Source organism: Prinia subflava, chromosome 5, assembly GCF_021018805.1.
Source record: "Prinia subflava isolate CZ2003 ecotype Zambia chromosome 5, Cam_Psub_1.2, whole genome shotgun sequence".
NCBI classification, from domain to species: Eukaryota; Metazoa; Chordata; class Aves; order Passeriformes; family Cisticolidae; genus Prinia; species Prinia subflava.
The window spans coordinates 14823517-14843267 of NC_086251.1; the positions used below are offsets into that span (position 1 = coordinate 14823517).

The window sequence follows — 19751 nt, forward strand, 5'->3', positions numbered from 1 at the left end:
GAGGGCACAGCAATACTGTGTGTCTCCTACCATGAGCAGTGTGCCAACTGCCCCATGATAGGGTGCAAGAGACGCCAGACTCTGGGGTACTTTAGCAGTCAGCTACAGAGTGAAATCAGCTCAGAAATCCCTGGTGTTATAAAGTTCCTTCCATTACTTACCCTGGTCCTCTCTGGGTACTGGAGGACCAGGAACTCTACAAGTTCAGTACAATTCCACACTGGTATCCTGAGAATACGTGTAGTTTTGGTTCAATGTGGAACTGTTTCGCCACCATCAGTGCTCTAAACTCAGCTGTTACTGCAATATCCATGAAGTATTGATAGTAGCAGCAAGTTATCTATTTCTGCAATAATTAAGAGAGACTATTTTTATATACATATACAAGCATGTATATTTTAAGAAGTAACAAAGCACACTTACACTTCAGCTAACAAAATTGTAACGCTGTAGCTGGAGTTCTGTTTCTGGTAATTATTATGCACCACTAGCAGCAAAAAATATTGCCTGCATCTTTTAGATTCCAAATAGGGAAAGATCTATATGTGTGCAGGAGAAAAGCAAAAAATACTAAGATCAGAACCAAACTGGTAAGACAAGATCTGCATTGCCTTGGATGTTAAGTTTCATTTCTGTAACGTGAAGCATTCACAGGCACGGACTTGTTTTTGAAACCATTGCCTGCACGTTATATGAAAACAGGGACTTGCAAGCAGTGAAAATCTTCAGATTGGTTAACATCCTCTAACTGTAAACAACTAGTAAACATTGCACTAGGAACACAGAATGGGTGCCTAACTTTTCTAAAATAGTGCCCAAGTTGTCCAGCATATTTCTTGCAATTTTTAACTGTAAAGCTTCAGTGTGAAAGTGTCTAGGTCACATAAGGTCATGTGATTTGTATCCAAATATGTTATTAAAAAACAAAAAGCCTGCTTAGTTGCTCAGGTGTAACGGACATCACATGAAGTTATTAATTCCATATATTATTTGTGGTGGAATCACCAAGCAGGGCTGAGCATGAAGTAGTTCTCCATATGACTCCCTCCCTCATGCACCGAGTCAGCACCTCACATCTGTTCCTGGTCCATGCCCTCAGGGCCAAGGGGGCTCTACAGAGAGCTCAGCACAGCTCTGTCCGGTGCCCCCTCCCAGGATAAGGAGCACTTCCCTGGCACAGGCATGCAAACAGCAGAGCTTTGCCCACAGGCTACACAGCTGCCGCCAACGATGCTGTGGTCATTTGCAGGCAAAGCAAAGATGCTTTGAATTTAGAGTCTGGCAGGTTTGAATTAAATCTTTTTATTGTCCCCAACACTCTCAGCAGCTCAGTCCTGGGCTAATCTACACATGGCAGGAGGGTATCTTTAATTAACAGCACTTGATTTTAATCCAATACAAAGACTGTTAGAGTTCCATTCTACCATACCTCCCCTTCCTGCAGCAACCCTTCCTGTTTCCATCCCATCTGACCCCACCAGTGGGTGGCTGGGAAAAGCAGCAGAAGGGAGGAAAGGCATTTCAGGGTAGAGGATGGCAGAGCTACTGCTGCAGACAGACCTTCACCAGCAGCATTAAGAAAGGAGAAATTTCCTCTATAGAAAACATTGTCTTCAAGGCAGTTTCTGCTGCCCATAAATTCTCAAGATACTGCTTAAAGAGTGCCTGGTGGATCTGGGCCTGATACAAAGCAGCAGATTTCACCTGACCAATTTGACCAAAACCCCCTGACCTGGGGATATCTCAGGCTCTAGAGAACTGTGTGTCCTCTCACTTAACATACACCCAATAAATTCTAGCATCTCCATGTCAAAGGATTAATGTTGTTATGTTGCAGTGTTGTTTACAGGCCCTGTTCAAGATCAGGGCTTCATATTGGCATCATTTTATATGGGACAACCACTATACTGCAATCAAATACCCAACAGGCTAAGTGGACGGCAAAGAGAAAATGGAAGTAATCCCCAATATTTTCAGTTGACCTGAGGCTTAATTTAATTGAGGAAGATTACTTGAAAGATCTGTGGCAAAGCCACTAGTTGAATATAGCTAAATAAGCATCAGTCAACCACAGTCTGCTGTGCTGGAGTGTCTCTTATCTCAAGGCTTGAGTATTCTAAATAGTCAGTATCATAACAGAAGTAAAAAAAAACCCAAAACAACCAAACCCAGAAAAATACTTTCAACCACTTAAACATGATTTTTGTCCCAAACCTCACACTCTCCTACCGGTATAATAATTTAATTCAGCACACAGTGAAATATTTTAAGGTGCAAGTTTGTAAGAAGAACTCAAAATATGCAAAACAAATACTAAAAGCTCTCTGTTTTATTTTTAAAGCATTGTCCAGTCCCTCTCTTACGTGAGCTGTGTGCTCACCTGTTGGACAGATTGACAACATGGTTACATCTCATAGTTGTCACTGGATGAAGCAGTAAAGGTAACTTCCCAACACTGTAAAAGAAATCTGGAACATGAGTGGAATTCATAACTTCATTTGATGCCTACAGTACTGTCTGGTGCCACACAGCAATGGTCTAAAGAATGCATTCAAAATACATAAGCCAGGAGGATGGGTTATTTGGGGGTTGTTCAGAGATCTACCCCACCCTTTTATTCTTTTCATATAGATCTTTACAACACCACCACACAAAAGGTTTATATTGACTTTAACATGGCCAAATTAAGAATTTCTCACCTCTCTGATCTCCTCTGCATGCAGCTTCTCTTAAGCTATACTCCAAGGATATGCTATCTTCATACAAATGTATTGTGCAGGCTCTTTCACAGTGTACTGGTGGCAAAATTCTCTATTCATTGCATGGCTGTAAAATACAGAAAAAAAAATACTAGAATTGAGGCACCTAAGAGGAAAGGGGAAATGTCTGTCATTACTAACACAGACTTCAACTTCAGAAAAACATTCTGTAGTTCTTTTCCTTCTCTGCCCCAAAGCCAATTTTCAATAACCCACTCCTAGACTATCCTGATGTCTGAATAGTTAAAGTAATCCAAGTCTATCACTGACAGAAGGGAGCAACAAAATTGCAGTGACTCCAGTGTACTCCATGGTGAGATGAACTGGAACAAGCTGTGATGTTAGGAGCCCATTATTTCAATGATATTTCCTGAGAGAGAGCTGTTCTCCTTTTAAAGAAATCATGTGGAATTACCCATTCCAGCTTTATCACTCATACTTTCTGAAGGAGCTGCTCTTTTCTCAGGGCTTCATTTTTCATCTTTTCTGTCATCATAACCTAAATAACCCGTATTCCTTGTGCAACACACTGGCTCTAACGTCAGAAGTGTGCTGGGCACTGTAATTCTAGTGCCAGTGCTCAGTGGGAGCTGGGAACTCTTGGCAGCTCTTGTCAGAGGCCCATTCTGCTGCCTAACACCTCACTGTAGCTTGTGAGCCTCAGTGGCTTTTATGGAGAGCAAAGCATTGTTAAAGCCATAGGTATGTAGTCGCTGTGGTGGTCCTTCAAACCACAGGGAAGCAAATTCTCTGATCAAGTGTCTCTGAACATTATAAAAAACGTCTCATGTAATTTTAGTGTCATAAAACCTTTGCCCCTCTCTGTAAGATGGACAGTAGACAGCAAAGTAACTGCTAAGAGTTTAGGTCTGTTTCAGCTCAGAAAGCTCAGGTGTTTAAATGTGTTGGACATAAAAAATACTAAAAAGGAATGGAAAAGGTAATAGGGAGGTGTTTTTTTCTTTCCTCACTATACTTAGCCTTCCTAGTCTTTAAAATCCAAAACTCCGCACTCCAAAATAGCAAATGAGATAATAACCACATCTTGATATCACTGGCGATGGAGTCTTTGGGATCTAATGGAGAAAATGCTAACAGCTCAAAACAAAAGGAACAACACTCAGTAATTCTCATCTAACTTAAGTTTCATTTTTCTGAGATTCCTCTTATATTGGAAGAAGAATCAGGCAGCCTCCGAGAGTAATCCGCTCATTTATGACCTGAGCTGTTGTCTGCGGGTGCCTTTCTCCATAAGAGATCACCGGTGGCTGCAGCTCTAACTCAATATATTCTCAGTTAAGTGCCTACAGTTCTGTGGAAGCACTTTGGATCTATTCCTTGCCCCCTGCCCCATGTGGCATTCCTGCAATCTCACAGCTGGGGGTTGCATGTAAAGCAGAATTTATAACTAATAGAATGTAATACCTTGTTGTACAATTATTCATCTGTCACTTCCTGTAGAGATAAAACTGGTGGGTGTCACTTGTACTACTGTTGACCTTAGAATGTGAGTAAAAAACAACATCCTCTGTGCCAAGTAATTTGAAAACAAGGAGGAGGAGCTATGTATTCAAGCACAGTGCTTTATGTTTCCTGCTTTTCTCTGGCACTAGGTGAGACATGAAAAAAAATTCTGAAATTAGAAAATCTCCCCACACAACCCCTGGGGACCAGAGGCAGGGCCGAGTGTGTTTAGGAACTGGACTGCACTAAGCTAAAAATCAATTGCAGAACTAAATAATAAATTTTAGGAGTTTTCATGCCATAATAACCTAATGAACACAAGGCAATTTTAGTCATGGGAAAACACAGACACAAGCACTTCAGCCAAATAAGGCAAACCTGTGCCAATCCTCCAGCACAAAGCAGATATAAATATGGTAAATCCTCTTTCTCACGCACATGGCTCCCATGCCATCCAGTGCAGAACGCATTCCTGGAATATGAAAGAGATACTCTTGGTATCTCTTCCTTCTGAACTGAGTATGGTTGGTGTTTGCAGAACAGATAAAAGAAAAGGCACCTCTGTGCAACAAGTGCATTTCTGCTGCAGCACAATACACTACTTCACTTAACCTGTTAGTACAAATACCAGGGGCAAAAAGGTGTAGGGTATGAGGTCCCAGTTCTGTGCCCAGTCCACTTGCTTGTATCTCTCTTGGACTATACTTGCTGGATATTTTCTCCAAGCCTTTCGTTTACTTGCTTGTCTTTTTATAAGCACAAAGCCAAACCAACAAGCACTCTATCATTCCTGCTGTCATTGTTCTTTGTATTCATTCATCCACATTCCATGTCTCAGACACCTTCCATACTGTACAGATCATCATACTGGATTCCTCAGTCAGAGCAGTAATATAAGATGGTAACATGACTCACCTGACTGCATTTTCCTGCAACCTCTACCTGACCTCTCAATGACCCCCCCCCAGCGTTAGTGAGACTCTCAGATGTTCAGGGTAGGTATAAATAAACCCCCAGAAGGATCAGGATGAAACTAGGAAGGATCTTCCAGAGCTCTTTGCAATGCAGGATTTCCAGAAGCAACCGTTCTCAGCACTGCATTAAGCACATATCCAATAATGCCTGTCAATAGCAAGATGCACTGGATCGACTTTCCTAGAGCTCCTGTACTTCTCTAGCAGTACCAGTAGGTAGGCAGCCAACATACTGTCACCTCACTTCAAGAAGTAGTACCTGTCAAGGGTGATATTCTCTGGGAGTGATGTTACTATGTTGGCCAAGTTAGTACTGGGAGAGACGGTCACCACCGTCACTGGAGTGCCTTTCCTGGGGGACACGGCTTCCTGGAGGGACCCAGGTCGACACGGTGGTGAGTAAATGTTGAAGAGGTAGGTTGGGGCGGAAGGATTCTGCATAATTCATGTAGCATACTAAACTCTGCTCTCATGCCAGTGTAAAGTCCTTCAGTATGATCTACTCAGAAGAGCTTCATAACAACTTTCAAAATATGCAGTAATATAAAAATCAGGAAACTAATAAAGATACCTAGATAAAGATATTGATTTTAATGGCCTTAGACTATTGGGGTAACTAAAATGGAGTTGTTATATAGGAATCTTAATTCTTTTACATGTTCACATTTCTCTCTTTTTTCTCTTTCTCTCTTTCACTCTGTTTGTTAACATTTACTTGTTATTGCTGTACGTTGCTTGCGACTTGTGTATGTTACAGACTGTCACATTTTATTCTGTGAAGTTTTTCTCCAATTCCCATCAACCTGAGCTCCATGTTGGGCAGCCGAGGAGATTACAATACAGTTCTTTATTGCAAAAGAACCAGGAATGTCACAGACTATAGGTAACTTCACTGAGGTTGTGACACAAAACCTGATGCGAGGTATTAATGCAAAGAGTAAGTACTTGGTATGAAAATAGAGCTATTTAGTCAAATTAATTTCTTTTCTTTCAGATAGTCTGCATGGGAAAAATTAATTTTCATTACTCTCCAGAAGAAAACACTCCCAAACCTACCAATCTAGGATTCTTGCCACTCTTATTTGAAAACCAATGGTGCCTATGTCAACATATCATAGCTCATTTTCAAAGGCTTAAACCCATATTTTCTATGCTGTTCTTCTCTATGCTAAACTTCCTTCCACACTCTCCAAGTCATCATTTCATCATTTTGTCATCCTTTGTCTGTTGTTTAATATATCTTTTACATAATTCTTTTTCTAATTTCATATAGTTATATCCCTTTTACTCTAAGGATGTGATTAAACAACAAAAATGAGTCCCTACCCATGGGATTCACATTTCTTAAGCCTCTGTGAGGCTCTGTAGCCTAGAAAATTGATTTCTGTAGCCAAAGATGGTCTGGCACAGAAGCATAATTGTTACTTTGCTGAATGATGTCCTGAGATTTAACAGTCTTTCCCAATTACTCCCATAAACTAGTTTTAAAGAATGGTAAAAAGTAGCTGATAGACATTCTGATCGTTTTCTAGAGGGACAGCATGAAGTTTATTGCTTATTCTTAAGTGTCAGGAACTCAGAAATCACTGTAGTCATGTACCAACTCAAGAGATGCATAAGTGTCTTAGCGTGGAGTTCCTTTACTACCTGATTTGCTGTTATGCTCTGACCCTCTCTTAATAAGTGAAGAAGCACAGCAGAATTTCCATGAAGTCCAGTGTAAAAGAATACAGTAATTTATACTGAACCAATTGATGAGTGGGCAATGAATATTAATGCAGAGTAAACACTATCCAGGCAACTAAAACAGAAAGAACTTGCTAACAGGAGTGGAATTTGACTTCAAGAGACTCAAGAGAGTTGGGAATTTAACTGTAAGTATTTCCTTTCCATGTGACATCTCAGAGAGAAATCACTGAATAATACAATCCTTTAAGTTGGAAAATATCTTTAAATCATCAAGTCCAGCCTCTAACCTAGCACTGCAAGTCCACTACTAAACCACATCCCCATCCCCCAAAGTGCCCCATCTACACAACTTTTAAATACCCCTGGGAATGGCAACTCAACCACTTCCCTGGACAGCCTGTTCCAACGCTGGACACCCTTTTGGTGAAGAAACGTTTTCTAATATCCAGTTAGATATTAGTTGTGCCTCAAGGTACAACTTGAGGCAATTTCCTTCTGTTCTATTGCTTGTTATGGGAGGCAAGAGGCCAATCCCCCCTGGCTACAGCCTCCTTTTGGGGAGTTGTAGAGAGTGATAAGGACCCCCCTGAGCCTCCTTTTCTCCAGGCCAAACACCCTCGACACCCCCAGCCTCTTCAAGGCGTGTGCTCCAGAGCCCCCACCAGCTTCATTTCCCTTCTCTGGACTCGCCCCAGCCCCTCAATGTCTTTCTCGCAGTGAGGGGCCCAAAGCTGGACACAGCACTCACGACGTGGCCTCACCAGTACGGGTGGACAATCACGGCCGGCCCTGCTGGCCACGCCATTGCTGATCCCGGCCAGGATGCCCCTGGCCCTCTTGGCCACCTGGGCACGCTCTTGTCTGGTGTTCATCTGCTGTTAAAGAGCAGCCCCAGGTCCTTTCCACTTGCCCTGTGCCCCAGCCTGTGGCACTGTCTGGGGTTGTTGTGACCCAAGGACAGCCCTGGCCCTTGGCCTGGCTGACCCTCACACAAGCGGCCTCAGCCATCGATCCGGCCTGTCCAGATCCCTCTGCAGAGCCTTCCTGCCCTCCAGGGATCAGCACTGCCCCCCAGCCTGGAGTGTCTGCAAAGTGACTGAGGGTGCCCTCGATCCCCCATCCAGAGCCCTGATAAAGGGATTAAACAGGACTGGGTCCGGCTCCGAGCCCTGGGGAACACCGCTGGTACCAGCTGGATGGAATCCACTCACCCCAGTCTCTGGGCTCAGCCATCCAGACAGTTTTCTACCCAAACAACAGTGAATTTTTCCAAGCTATGAGCACACCATTTCTCTAGGAGAATGCTGTTGAAAAACCTTTTCCTCATCCACTAAGTGGGTTGCCTTGTTATAGAAGGAGATCAGGCTGGCCAAGCAGGATCTGTGTTTCCTAAACCCATGCTGGCTGGGCTGATCCCCTGGTTGTCCTGCTTCCCCAGATCCTCCTTCTGGCCACTCTTGTAGCTCAGTGTCACATTTGCCAACCTCCCCAGTGCACCAGTACTGCTGATAAGGGATGGAAAGTGGCTCAGTGAGCAATCCCTTGAGCTCCCTCAGTACCTTTGGGTGGACCCCTCCGGCCTGAGAACTTGTCTTAGTGCTCAATGACCATTTCCCCTTGGATTATGGGAGCTTCACTCTGCTCCCCATTCCTGTTTTTCAGCTCAGGGGACTGAGTACCCAGAATAAAACTGGCCTTCTATTAAAGACTGTGACAAAGAAGGCATTACACAGCTCAGCCTTTTCCTCATCCTCTGTCACCATGATATATCCCCCCCACATCCAATAAAGGATGGAAATTCTCCTTAGCCCTCCTTTGTTGCTTATGTATTTATAGAAACATATTTATTGTCTTGTATGGCAGTAGCCAGATTGAGTTCTAGCTGGCCTTTAGCCCTTCAGATTTTCCCCCTGCATGACCTCATGACATCCCTGTAGTCATTGTGAGGTGCTTACCCCCTCTTCCAAAGATGAAAGTCACCCTTTTTTCCCCCGAGCTCCAGCCAAAGCTCCCTGTTCAGCCAGGCTGGTCTCCTTTCACCAGCTCATTCTTTGGCACACAGGGACAGCCAGTTCCTGTGCCTTTAGGATTTCCTTACTGAAGAATGTCCAGCCTTCCTGACTTCCTTGCCCTTCAGGATTGCCTGCCAAGGGACTCTGTCAACCTAAACAGGCCAATGTTTGCCCTCTGGAAGTCCAAAGTAACAGTTCTCCTGACCCCCTCCTTACTCTCTGGAAATCAAAAACTCTATCATTTCATGATCCCTGTGCCCAAGACAACCTCCAACCATCACATCATCCACAAATCCTTTTCTGTTTACAAACAACAGATGAGGTATCTTCCCTAGTTGGCTGATTAGGGACATCTAGGGATATGAAGCCAATGGATATTTTCATATAGCAAGCAGTCTTAACTCCTCCACGAATCAAAGTAAATATCTTTGAATATTTGAAATCCTCCTGTTAACTTCATCATAATCATTTGCTTAGCACAAGAAGTGCAAAGTGATGCTGCAAAACCAGGATGCAAAAAGGAATGTGAAATCTTTGCCTTTCTTTTTTTTTTTACCTTTTTGATAAAGACAGCTGGGAAAATCTGTCCTCCAGCAGCCTTATGGCTGCTCTACTTCTCACTTCCAGATAATAGGCCTGTAGCTAAGAAAAGCTAGAGCACAGCAATTCTCCACTCTCACCTCAGCTGCGCCACCCCTGTTCCTGTATCTTTCTGTCACGAGCCCAAGAGCCAGGGAAACCCATCATCCCAAGAAGTTTCCCATTGCCAGCAGAGTATGACACAGCTAATGTTTACCACAGTAACAACCCTTTTACATCACTGGGAGAGTGTGACAGGACTGAAATACAGGAGAGTAATTAACTCATGGAACACATACCAATACTTTCTTCAGGGAGCGAGCTGGATTAAAGGTCTCTGCTGTTAGGGAACCTCATGGAGATCCTTCTTCATAAAACACTTCAGGCAGCTACTGTAAACATTAGAGTTAGTGACACATTTAAAATGAAAATGAACCTCATGTTCTGAAGAAGAACCAAAGGACACTCAATTGATCAGGAGTGGGAGTATCTACAGACAGTAATAATGGCAGTCCCAGGTTTGGATCAGGACTGTAAGAGCACAGTTGAGATCTAGAGAAGTGGTAGGTTAATTTTTAGGTGTACATGGGGTAGGGATGTGAAATGTAACTTTACTCAGAGAAGATTTCCCCAGCAGCAAGATCTTAATCTTTCAAACAACTTACTTTACTGGCACTGTTCTCAGCTGCTCCTGCCTGTCAAACCCTTCCTTTGTAACAGGCTGAAAAGCTCTGAAGTCACCCAATGTCTACTTAGGCAAGCTGTAGGTACTCAAGCTCTGTTCTTATCTCTTTCAATCTTTAAACAAGTGTAGGAGCAAGACAGCCTCTGTTCTTCTGGAGGAGATTGTCAGTGACCTCATGTGACCAAAAAACCAAAACTATGTCTCTTAATTGCTGTGTTTCTGATCTAGAGCTGAGAAAACCCTATCTTCTTCAGCAGAATGTGGAGGAATCTGTCACAGTCCATGTATCCAGATGTTGACTCATGGGTGGGTGACTATGCTTGGATTCCATGCTATGGATTGTGGGGTTTCTCTCAGCCCTGTTTCAGTCAAAGTGATTCTGTAAACACTGAAAATAATCCCCTCTGAGAGTACCTTTCAATTCATCCAGTCTTTAGAATAAGTGACCACTGCACAGGTCTGTAGACACATGGGACAGAAAGAGGTGGGGTTGTGGGGCACAGCTACAATCCTGAGATGAAGCAGTGAGAATTGCCACCATCCCTGACAATACCTACAGTAAGAAGGCTAGGCCAGGAACTTGTTTCTTGGCAGCTGTAGGAGAATGGCAGTGTTTGCTCCAGGGAAGAGGACTGGGGTGACTTTCCCCGTGCAGGAACCATTTCAGAACAAGTGCCACATTTCCAAGCATAGATTGAGGTCAATAAATGTATCATACAATTATGGCCACTGATACTCTGTATGTAAGGTGCCGTTCAAATAGTTGGAGAGTCGGTGTCAGACTGCTTATATTGAAAACCAGCAGTGCTGGTAAAGCCACTGTAACAATTTGCAACCATTTGCTGTGGCAAAAGGGATGAGTAATGGAGCAGCAGGTACATGGGCACCTCTATTGTGCTTCTCCACAAAAAGCAGAGTACACTAATGCAAAATCTAGCAGTTATCCTAAGTTGGGATATTTTTCAGAATCCTTTCTCCCTATTTTGAAAGCCAGCATTTGCTTGGAAACACACAAGGCATTTTAATGTACTTTTCTGCAGATAAAAAGGGATGAGATGGAAAAAAAAAAACAAAAGGCAAGTGGAAACCACACAAATGAGGTAGTTGTGAAACAAACTACTCACCTGGGAAATATGCTGAATACTTTCTTTAGCCTCTCAGCCACATCTCTGCAGGAGAATGTTTTGAGCTGGTGCAGTAAGCTAGGTACTCACAGACAGGACAATTAGGGAGATAAGATGCCAAGCTGAGAGTCAGAAGATTTTGTTGTAAATAAAATCTTATATAGCAGTAGGCAAGTCACTTCACTGCATTGTAGGCTTATCCATCTGTAAAACAGAGATGATAATATTGACTCCTCTTCATAGAACAAAACCTAAAGAACAAAAAATGCTGTATGAGCCTAATTCAGATTCTGCTAGCAGGGATGGAAGGTTTCATGAGAATTTGATAGGGCAGAATCAACCCTTAGAAATTTTAAGCACCTAGAAATAGTTGCCTTTAGAATAACTAGATTCAGAGTCACCAGACGGCAATGCTTGCATAGTTTTTCTTTATCTGGAGGTCTCTCAAACACAGGGTCAGTCTTGGAAAAAGCAAATGTGCAAATGGAAACTTAAGAAATCAACACGAAATAATGTAATTTCGTTCCATCAATTTTATTCCTAAAATTGTTCAGCACGTCAATCTGCTAGTTAAAACAGTGGGAACTTCTAACTGTGGACTGATGGCATCAGTGATGTTTATGTTTTCTTTACTCCCACAATAGACTAATCACATACCTCCAGAGAATTAGGTGCTGTAGCCAGTGGTTTGGACCACAACTGTTCTACTTAACACTTACTTATATACACCAGCAATAGATGCAGTGTTCTGTGCTGGCAATTTCTCTGCTTCCTAAATATTCACCCAAATTGTCATTGTGGATTAGCGTGGCCATCCAAAATGTGATCCCTAAGGCATGTCCCATGACTGTAATGTTCAAGGGACATTAATAGGATAGTTCAGTAATTTGCCCACATCCCCAGTTACTCTGTTCTCTTCCTCTGGAATGGAAATAAAATAATAAGGTTGTGGATTTTTAACAAGCAGAGAGGAAAAACCATCAGCGCTAAGGGATCCTGAAGGGTCTGTGAGAGGAAGTTCCAGCTCAAGCTACTAGAGATTTATAATGCAATTTAAGAAATTAATTTGAAGAAGGTCAATTTTGTTGCCATTCAAGCACAACAGAGCCTGCAAGCGGCTTCCAAAGGAATCAATGACTGTTACCAGTGAGCTACCTGACCTACAAACACTCTGTTCAGAGAAGTTTTGAGCTCCTCAAATTGACCAATTTGCCCTCCATCACCAACAACTCCACTTGCAAACCTGGGCTCAGGAGCAGCAGTGGGTGTCTCAGAGATTTCAGTGCTGAGCTCTGCTGACTCAGCTGCCTCCCTCATTGCAGGATTAGAGCCATCAGCTTGTAGCAGCAGAGGCTTATGAAGCAGCCCAGTTCTTTGCTCATCCCCAGGAGGACTGCAGCTTGCCCCAAACACAGCTAAGTGATTTTTAAATACACGGCTCAGTACCTGCAGTGTCACAGTTTCTATGGCAGCCGTGCCAGGTTTTTGCTCAGACTGTTATTAAATAGCAATGATTATTATGAACAGAAATGAATTGCAACTCAGTGAAACCTTAAACCTTTAGAATCCTATTGAAATTAGTGTCCACAAGTATTAAAATGCCCGTATAGCTTTTGCAACATTTTTAAATGTGTTGAGAGACCGAATTATTTCATTGCTCACAGAACAAAATGAAACATTACCACATCTCTCTCGGGGGAAATAATTGGCTGATTCTGTACATAGAAAAATGAAGGCCAAGGTGAGATGCAGCAAAGACTGTTTATGTTGTGACAAACCAGTGACATCTAAATAGAAGAAAAATAAAGGCCTAGAATGCAATTACTGGTGCCTGATAGATGTTGATAGTGTGTGTCATGTACATCTGTGTGTATGTGTATGCAAAGTAACAAACATAACTTGAAAATGCTTCTGCCTTCTATTCATCTGTTGTCCATCAGAGAATCAAACTCATACCTCCAAACCCTACCTAACTGTATCTTTTTTCCCTTTGGGGCTTGTTTTATTAGTTGGCTTCAAAATAATTGCAAAATAAATGACAATATTATATAGCATTTAGAAGAAGCTAGTACATGAATGTAGAAGGGGAAATGAAATTAAGTCTGTCCACTGAGTTTCTTTCCTTGAAGACTTGCAGGATCACCCATTGCCTTACAGTGTCTAGGTAATAAGCATTGTGCAACCGAGGTGTAGGATGCTGCCAGTGCCACTCAGTTAATATATCTCAGCATTTGTGGAGCTTCAGAAAGCACATTTTGACTGTTTTTCCTTCCCTTCAACCAAAATACTCATATTGAGCTGTGCCATATTTCGAGTATATTCTCAATACACTAATTTACACTTTAAAAGCCTAAAAAAAAATTCCTACACTAAATAGCACTTTAAAATGTTTTATGAATGTAAAAACCAGTCACACAGAGAAAACATATGATTCTCAGTCTATCCTCATGGGAATGTGTGGAGCAAAATGGGCAAATCTGACAACCTATTTTCACTATTTACAGCCAAGAGTAAATTTTACTCCATCTAGTTTCCAAATTCATGGCCTGCTGTAGTGTTTTGTGTATGTAGCGTCCCGTGCTGGCATTGCAAATACTGTATGTGTTTCAGAGGAGAACATCAGAAAATGGATTGGGTTTTCTTTAAATCCACATTCTGCTGTTGTATTTCCATACGTAACGTACTCTGTGTGTCTCAAACGTGTACAGCCATTCTGCATGACTGATACTGGAAATGCTATAAAACCATCTGGGTAAATTTTGGGGAGGGGAAGAGCAGGAATTTCCCCCTCAGTAATACCGCACACGGGTGTAAAGCAGCACAAACAGAATATACTCAAATACTAAAACACAACTCTCAGTCCACTGCCTCTCCAGAGCTCCAGGAGGCACTAGGCTCCATGACAAACAGGTCATCCATGCACCATCCGATGTCATGCGAAAACATACTCTGATTTCTAACCGCAGTCTTCTGCTCGCAGGACTAGGAACCACTGCACGCCCCTTTCTGAAAGGGCCCCTCAGGGCGGACGTACAGGTGGCTGCTGTCACACCTAATGGGATCACCTTTTGTTTCTCCTCCCACTTAACAGATTTGATTTTATTTTATTTTGGTGCAGTGCACATGAACGCAGTGTCTAGGACAGATGTGCTACCTTTTAGAGTGTCGCTATAGAAGTCTTTAGCTGTGAACCCTTAACTTGCAGCTGGAACTCTAATAAACAGTGCATAGTGTTTCAATAGCCTTCTGCTTATATGTTTGAAGATTCGAAACTGAATGGTGAGGTGGCCAAGGCGGCGCTGGCAAACGAAGACTGTCCCCACATAGACCAGGCTATTACGCCTGATGAGGGCCTGCCCTTTACCCGCTCTGGCACTCGGGAGAGATATGGACCCTGCTTCCTCTTATCAACCGGGGAATATCCCTGCCCGCCTGATGGAGGAATAAGAAAGGGTATGTAGCTGGGGCCCTGTGACCATGTAGCTAGCAACCGGTTTAAATAACTAAGAGAAAGTCAGCTTAGCTGGAGCTCGCGATAGTGCGCTTGCTGTAGATATGCACGTTTGGGCTGGAAACCACCACCTGATGTCTGCATTTGGAGTTTCTAACCTATTTCTTTCAGAAAGAGAAGCCTAAGGAGCAGTAACTACCCCAAGCAGCAATGCTAGGCAGTTGAGTCTTCCACCCCAGCTGGTGCAGGAAGCTTTAGTGGAGGATGCTCTACTATATCCTTAGATTAGTCCATCCCCTAAGGAGAGACCAATTAACGTAATATAGCAATGAAGGTTTGCCACTTGGAAAGCTCACAGAGCTTACCAGACTCTGAGGAGCACAGACTTGGAGGTGGCAGACAGAAGAGATAAACCACAAAAGTAAAACATACTCAAGAAAACAAGAAATTATTATTTAGTGACCTTAACAGAGCACTAAAACAAAATATTTGGATATTCATAGCTGGTTAGTTTCATATAGAAAGAAAAGCATGAACATCTGTTGGCACAGGTGTCTTAAAATTAGAAAATAATCCATCTAAAATCCTTTCATAAATAAATCATTATTAGTTAGTTTCTCAGACTTCTGACAGGGACGAATCTCTCAGAAGTAACTGCATTTTAGTTTGCTAATGGTCAGAATAATCTATTTAGAAACAGAAGTAAAATCACATTTAAAAACCTTCCCTTTTTAAAAGAGACTGTTTTGCTTAAATGATTTATTGTGAGGCAACCATACAAACCCAAAATTAGAGCTACATCTATATGCATCAAAGTTGATAAGGTATGGGAAAATTGGAAAAGAACTCACTCTCTTCAAATCAGTGTTTACCACTGGTGTACTGTATATAGTATAAGATAGAGTCAATATTTTAAAACTGCAAAGATTGTATGACATAACCATACACTGAGTATGGAGTATAGAATTCCCATGTGCCATTGTATGATGGGCAATAGTTATAGTAAATGCCAGTTATAGATAGTGTATGTATTTATAAGTCTAAAGCTTATCATCAACAAAGATATAGTAGGACCACAAGACTTTCATATGAAAGTATATCCTCTAAAATTTACCTTTGTAGCAAAGCATTTTACTTGATTCTGTATTGGATAAGCATTGGCCGTGTTCATTCAGCCTGGGCGAGTTCAGGTGGTTCCAGTGGATCAGGGGAACACTCCAAATGGCACATCCTTTGGGATGGGGAATGTATGGTTTTCACGATGCACTGCAACCTCCTCTCGTTCCTGAATGAAACAGAGGCTGGTTGGCTAAAGAGTAATATACGTCAGCATATTGTTGGCCTGTTTGAAACATGTTGAGAGCATCTTAATTGTTGTTCCAACAGAATTTCATCCATAGTTTGTGCAACTCTCTGTACACTTGCTGAGCTGTTTACGTGCATGCCTGAAAAAGAAGGGAGGGAGGGAGGGAGGGAAACTGAATGCATGCAGTTTTGTTTTCTTTCTTTTTATTTTTTTTCTTTTAATGCTGAGAACAAAGGAGTAGTATCTCTATAGCAACACATTCAATTCTATGGATTTTGCTGCCTTGTCCCCCTCCAGCCCACAAAGATACCACAAACCTTAATTTTGCCTGAGGTCACAATGCATGAAGTGGAAGGGAGAGATATGTGTGAGTGTATGATGGAGACGTAGAAAATCCCTCCCACTGATTCTTCTTTTTTTTAGGGTACAACCATGTTGCTGCCTGTAGGATCAATTACATAGCCTGACCATCTTGAGAAATGATGATTTTTTTTTTAAAATGCATATATTTTAAACTTTTTCCGTATTTCAACGGCCTCCTGAGTCATGTTGCAAGTGATACTACTCTCGGCATGTCCGTGCATGCAGATGCTATTGAACTGGCTACAATGTTGACCTCATTCTTAGTCCATTCTGTCATTGATCCAATGCTGTACTTTGCATTTTTCTTTTAAATGAAGGTTACGAAATGTCACGGAGCCTTAACAGCATAGCTGGCATAAGTGGAAAAGCGATAGGATTATCCTCAGTGTCTGCGCCCTACAGCTCTCCTAGCCCAGTGAGACGTTCTTGGTCTCCCATCCCATCTATTTTGTAGCATGGATCAGTAGCAGAGAATGGTCTAAAAAGCTTTACTTTCAATTAGCCTATGCGATGTTGCATATAGTCCAGGTGACTAAGTCTGAAGATGCAATGTCTCACAGTAGCACCCGCTGCAAACGGTGTTACTTCTGATGCTTAGGTGACAACACTCCTAAATAGCACTCAGATGACAATAGGCAGGCATTGGCGTAGTACTGGTGGGCCATACGTGCTGCATGGTATCAGTACCTAGGATGAAGGGTAGATGCACCAGATGGCTTCCTTGCTGGTGCATCCTGCTAGTATACGCTTATTGTGGCTAATGGTGGATCTACTGGCTCTGTATGGAATGGGTTAGGCGTTTAGTCGATGCTGAAACATGCCAACGATGGAAGATTTTGCTTTTCTCAGGATATTTTTGAGCCATAGGAACCCTGCAGGAGTTTGAGCAAACAAGCACAGTAGAATGAAACTTTGCATGGGCACCTATCTTAAGCTGAAAGCAATACTCAGACACACTATAGAGAGGTCTCAGTCTGGCTGACTGCATGGGAAAAAAAATCCTGTTGAAGAAGAATATGGCTGCCTCTGCATGTAGCTATCTCACCTTTTCCTCCTTCCTTTAACACTAAGATGCCGAGCTTGATGTGAAAAGCGCAGGGAAGAAGCTCAAGTACTGATTGTATTCTTTACATGCAGATCTTTGCAAAGAAAGTCCAGTCATTGCTAAATATATGCCAACAGAGGCAGTCAGAGTGACCTGACAAGGCAAGATGGAGATGAACATTGATGGCTAATAAACATCTCTGTGGAACTGTGCAGGCATAGAAGACCTTCTCATTTGGACAAAGTTAACTCGCTCCATGCAGGTTTTATGGATGATTCTTCGTGGTTCTGGAGTTGTACTAGAGATGCAGGCTTTTTCTACGGCCAAAATGTAACAAAACTGTAGAAGATCCTTTTTTTTTAATCTATTTTTTTGTTCCATAGCATGACTTGCATGAAGACAAAAATGAAAATGAAAAAAAAATCAACAAAACAACACACACACGAGAAACACTGCAAATGTATGATTAAGGAGAAAAAGAAAAAAAAAAAAGCAAAGTTATATATTTTCTTTCAAAGCTCTTTACTTTTACATACATTGTTGTAGCCAAAATGTAAAACATTATAAAACTGTACATTTCTTTGCTATGGATCGCTTCTTTTTGTATACAAGATACAGAGTAATGGTTTTAAAAAGTGCAATCAGGCAGTCATCGGTCATATTGACCACGCCTTCACAGTTCATCACACCGACATGGAAATCAAGAACTTTTAATCCAACTAGAAATGTATAAAAATAAGAAAAACTTTCTCCTGTCTGTTTTTGTTGGCATGCTTGTGACACATGGGACCTTCCTTTGGACCTGACAGTAACAGCTGGTTAATTTTCCAGCTCTGGTTATGTTGTATTTTATTGATGTATAGATCCAGCATAAAGACCCTTCATAAATTGTTCATATTAAGTAATCAGTATGAATTTTAAACAAAAGAGGTGTTATTTTAAAACTGGGACTTAGAGTACAAAATCAGGAAAATACTCAAGTATAAATGGTCTCAAAGTTTAAGAAACAAGACAACAGCATTGTATGCAATTTAGTACTGAGTAAAATGCATGCACAATGTTATGCAAAACAATTCTAGCATGAAAATAAATTTTGTATCATGGTTTCAGTGCCTGCTGTATAGTGTAAAGGGGAATCCTTTTCTGAAGCAATCAGGGGTTTCCAGAGACTTGCTTCTAAAATCTTGAATAAATACAGTGTTCTCAACAGAAATGTAGGAGAAAAGCTTGGTATTGCTTTGGTTCTACAATGCTAATTTTGGTTAGTAGATAATAAATGAAGCCTGCAAACACTTGATACAACCAATGTCTAAAGAATTCACACCATTAGTAATTTTACAAGGGAAGATTAAAAACCCCTATAATGACCTAGGTATCTTCCTTTTCCCTCCCCAACAATAATAAATGTTTGTCTTTTTAGCTGATAAAATGAATTCAGTTTTTCTTACTTCTTTGGGCCCCGTCCTTCACTTGTTCTTCACTGAGCCACACCAGTGCACCTGATACAAAACTGAAAGAAATCCAGGTGTCCTAGTCACACTTGATTTGCCACACAAAACATGCACCAGTAAGAACTACTAAACACAATGGGATTAAACTTGATTTTAGATGCTACAAAAGACAACTATGGACTATGTGCCAAAAATTTTCTAGTTGCCTGAGCATTTTTGATAAAGTACTTCAATAAAGGAAGGATACACACCTTTGTCATCGTGTGAGGAATTTCAAAAGAGCTGGCAATCTTCTAGGCAAGCTACAGCATCTGCAACTGCTGATGGGAATGGAAATGTAAAGGAATAGTCTCCCTACAGTCTGGAAGAAGTAGAGATTAAATCCAAAAAACTCCAGAAGAAACACTCATGGCTCTGGTAAGTGCTAAATTATACACAAAAGAAACCCTACTGCAGCTGGACCTTGTCGTCACAAAACTCTACTCCAAAAAAAAAACCCAAAAAACCAAGGAAGACCTCAAGCTGTGTTTTAGTAATAGAGGAAAGGCTGATCATCTGAATTTGTACATAATTAGAGAACTCCTTTGTAGTCCTTGATGCAGCATTATGTACTTGATTTCTGCTTTAGTTTCTCCCAAGAACTATTTTTCTCACACTGTTTCTATGCCATCTTTCTCAGAAGATAAATTTCTTACCTCCAGAGGTAAGATCCAGATTCATCCAGTATTTGCTTAATGAACAACTTTGCTTCTTATAATGTATTAAGAATCCAGAAATAGATTTATCTGCCCCATTTTTTATTTAACACTGACTCACGGGCCCAGTGCTAATTTTCCATTACCATAAGGA

The 19751-nt window shown here is 41.6% G+C and overlaps 1 protein-coding gene across 2 annotated transcripts in view; it reads left to right on the forward strand.

Annotated features, from left to right (window-relative positions):
- KCNC1 (potassium voltage-gated channel subfamily C member 1) overlaps nt 1-18379 on the forward strand; it is a 105773-nt gene extending 87394 nt beyond the window's left edge. The window contains exons 3-4 of one of the 2 annotated variants that reach the window (XM_063398106.1): nt 14551-14739; nt 16724-18379. In XM_063398106.1, the coding sequence (XP_063254176.1) occupies nt 14551-14739; nt 16724-16860 (326 nt within the window). In that variant the 3' untranslated portion in view covers nt 16861-18379. The remainder of the gene's footprint in view (nt 1-14550; nt 14740-16723) is intronic. The other variant, XM_063398107.1, reaches the window with a different exon arrangement.
- Nucleotides 18380-19751: the final 1372 nt, after the last annotated feature.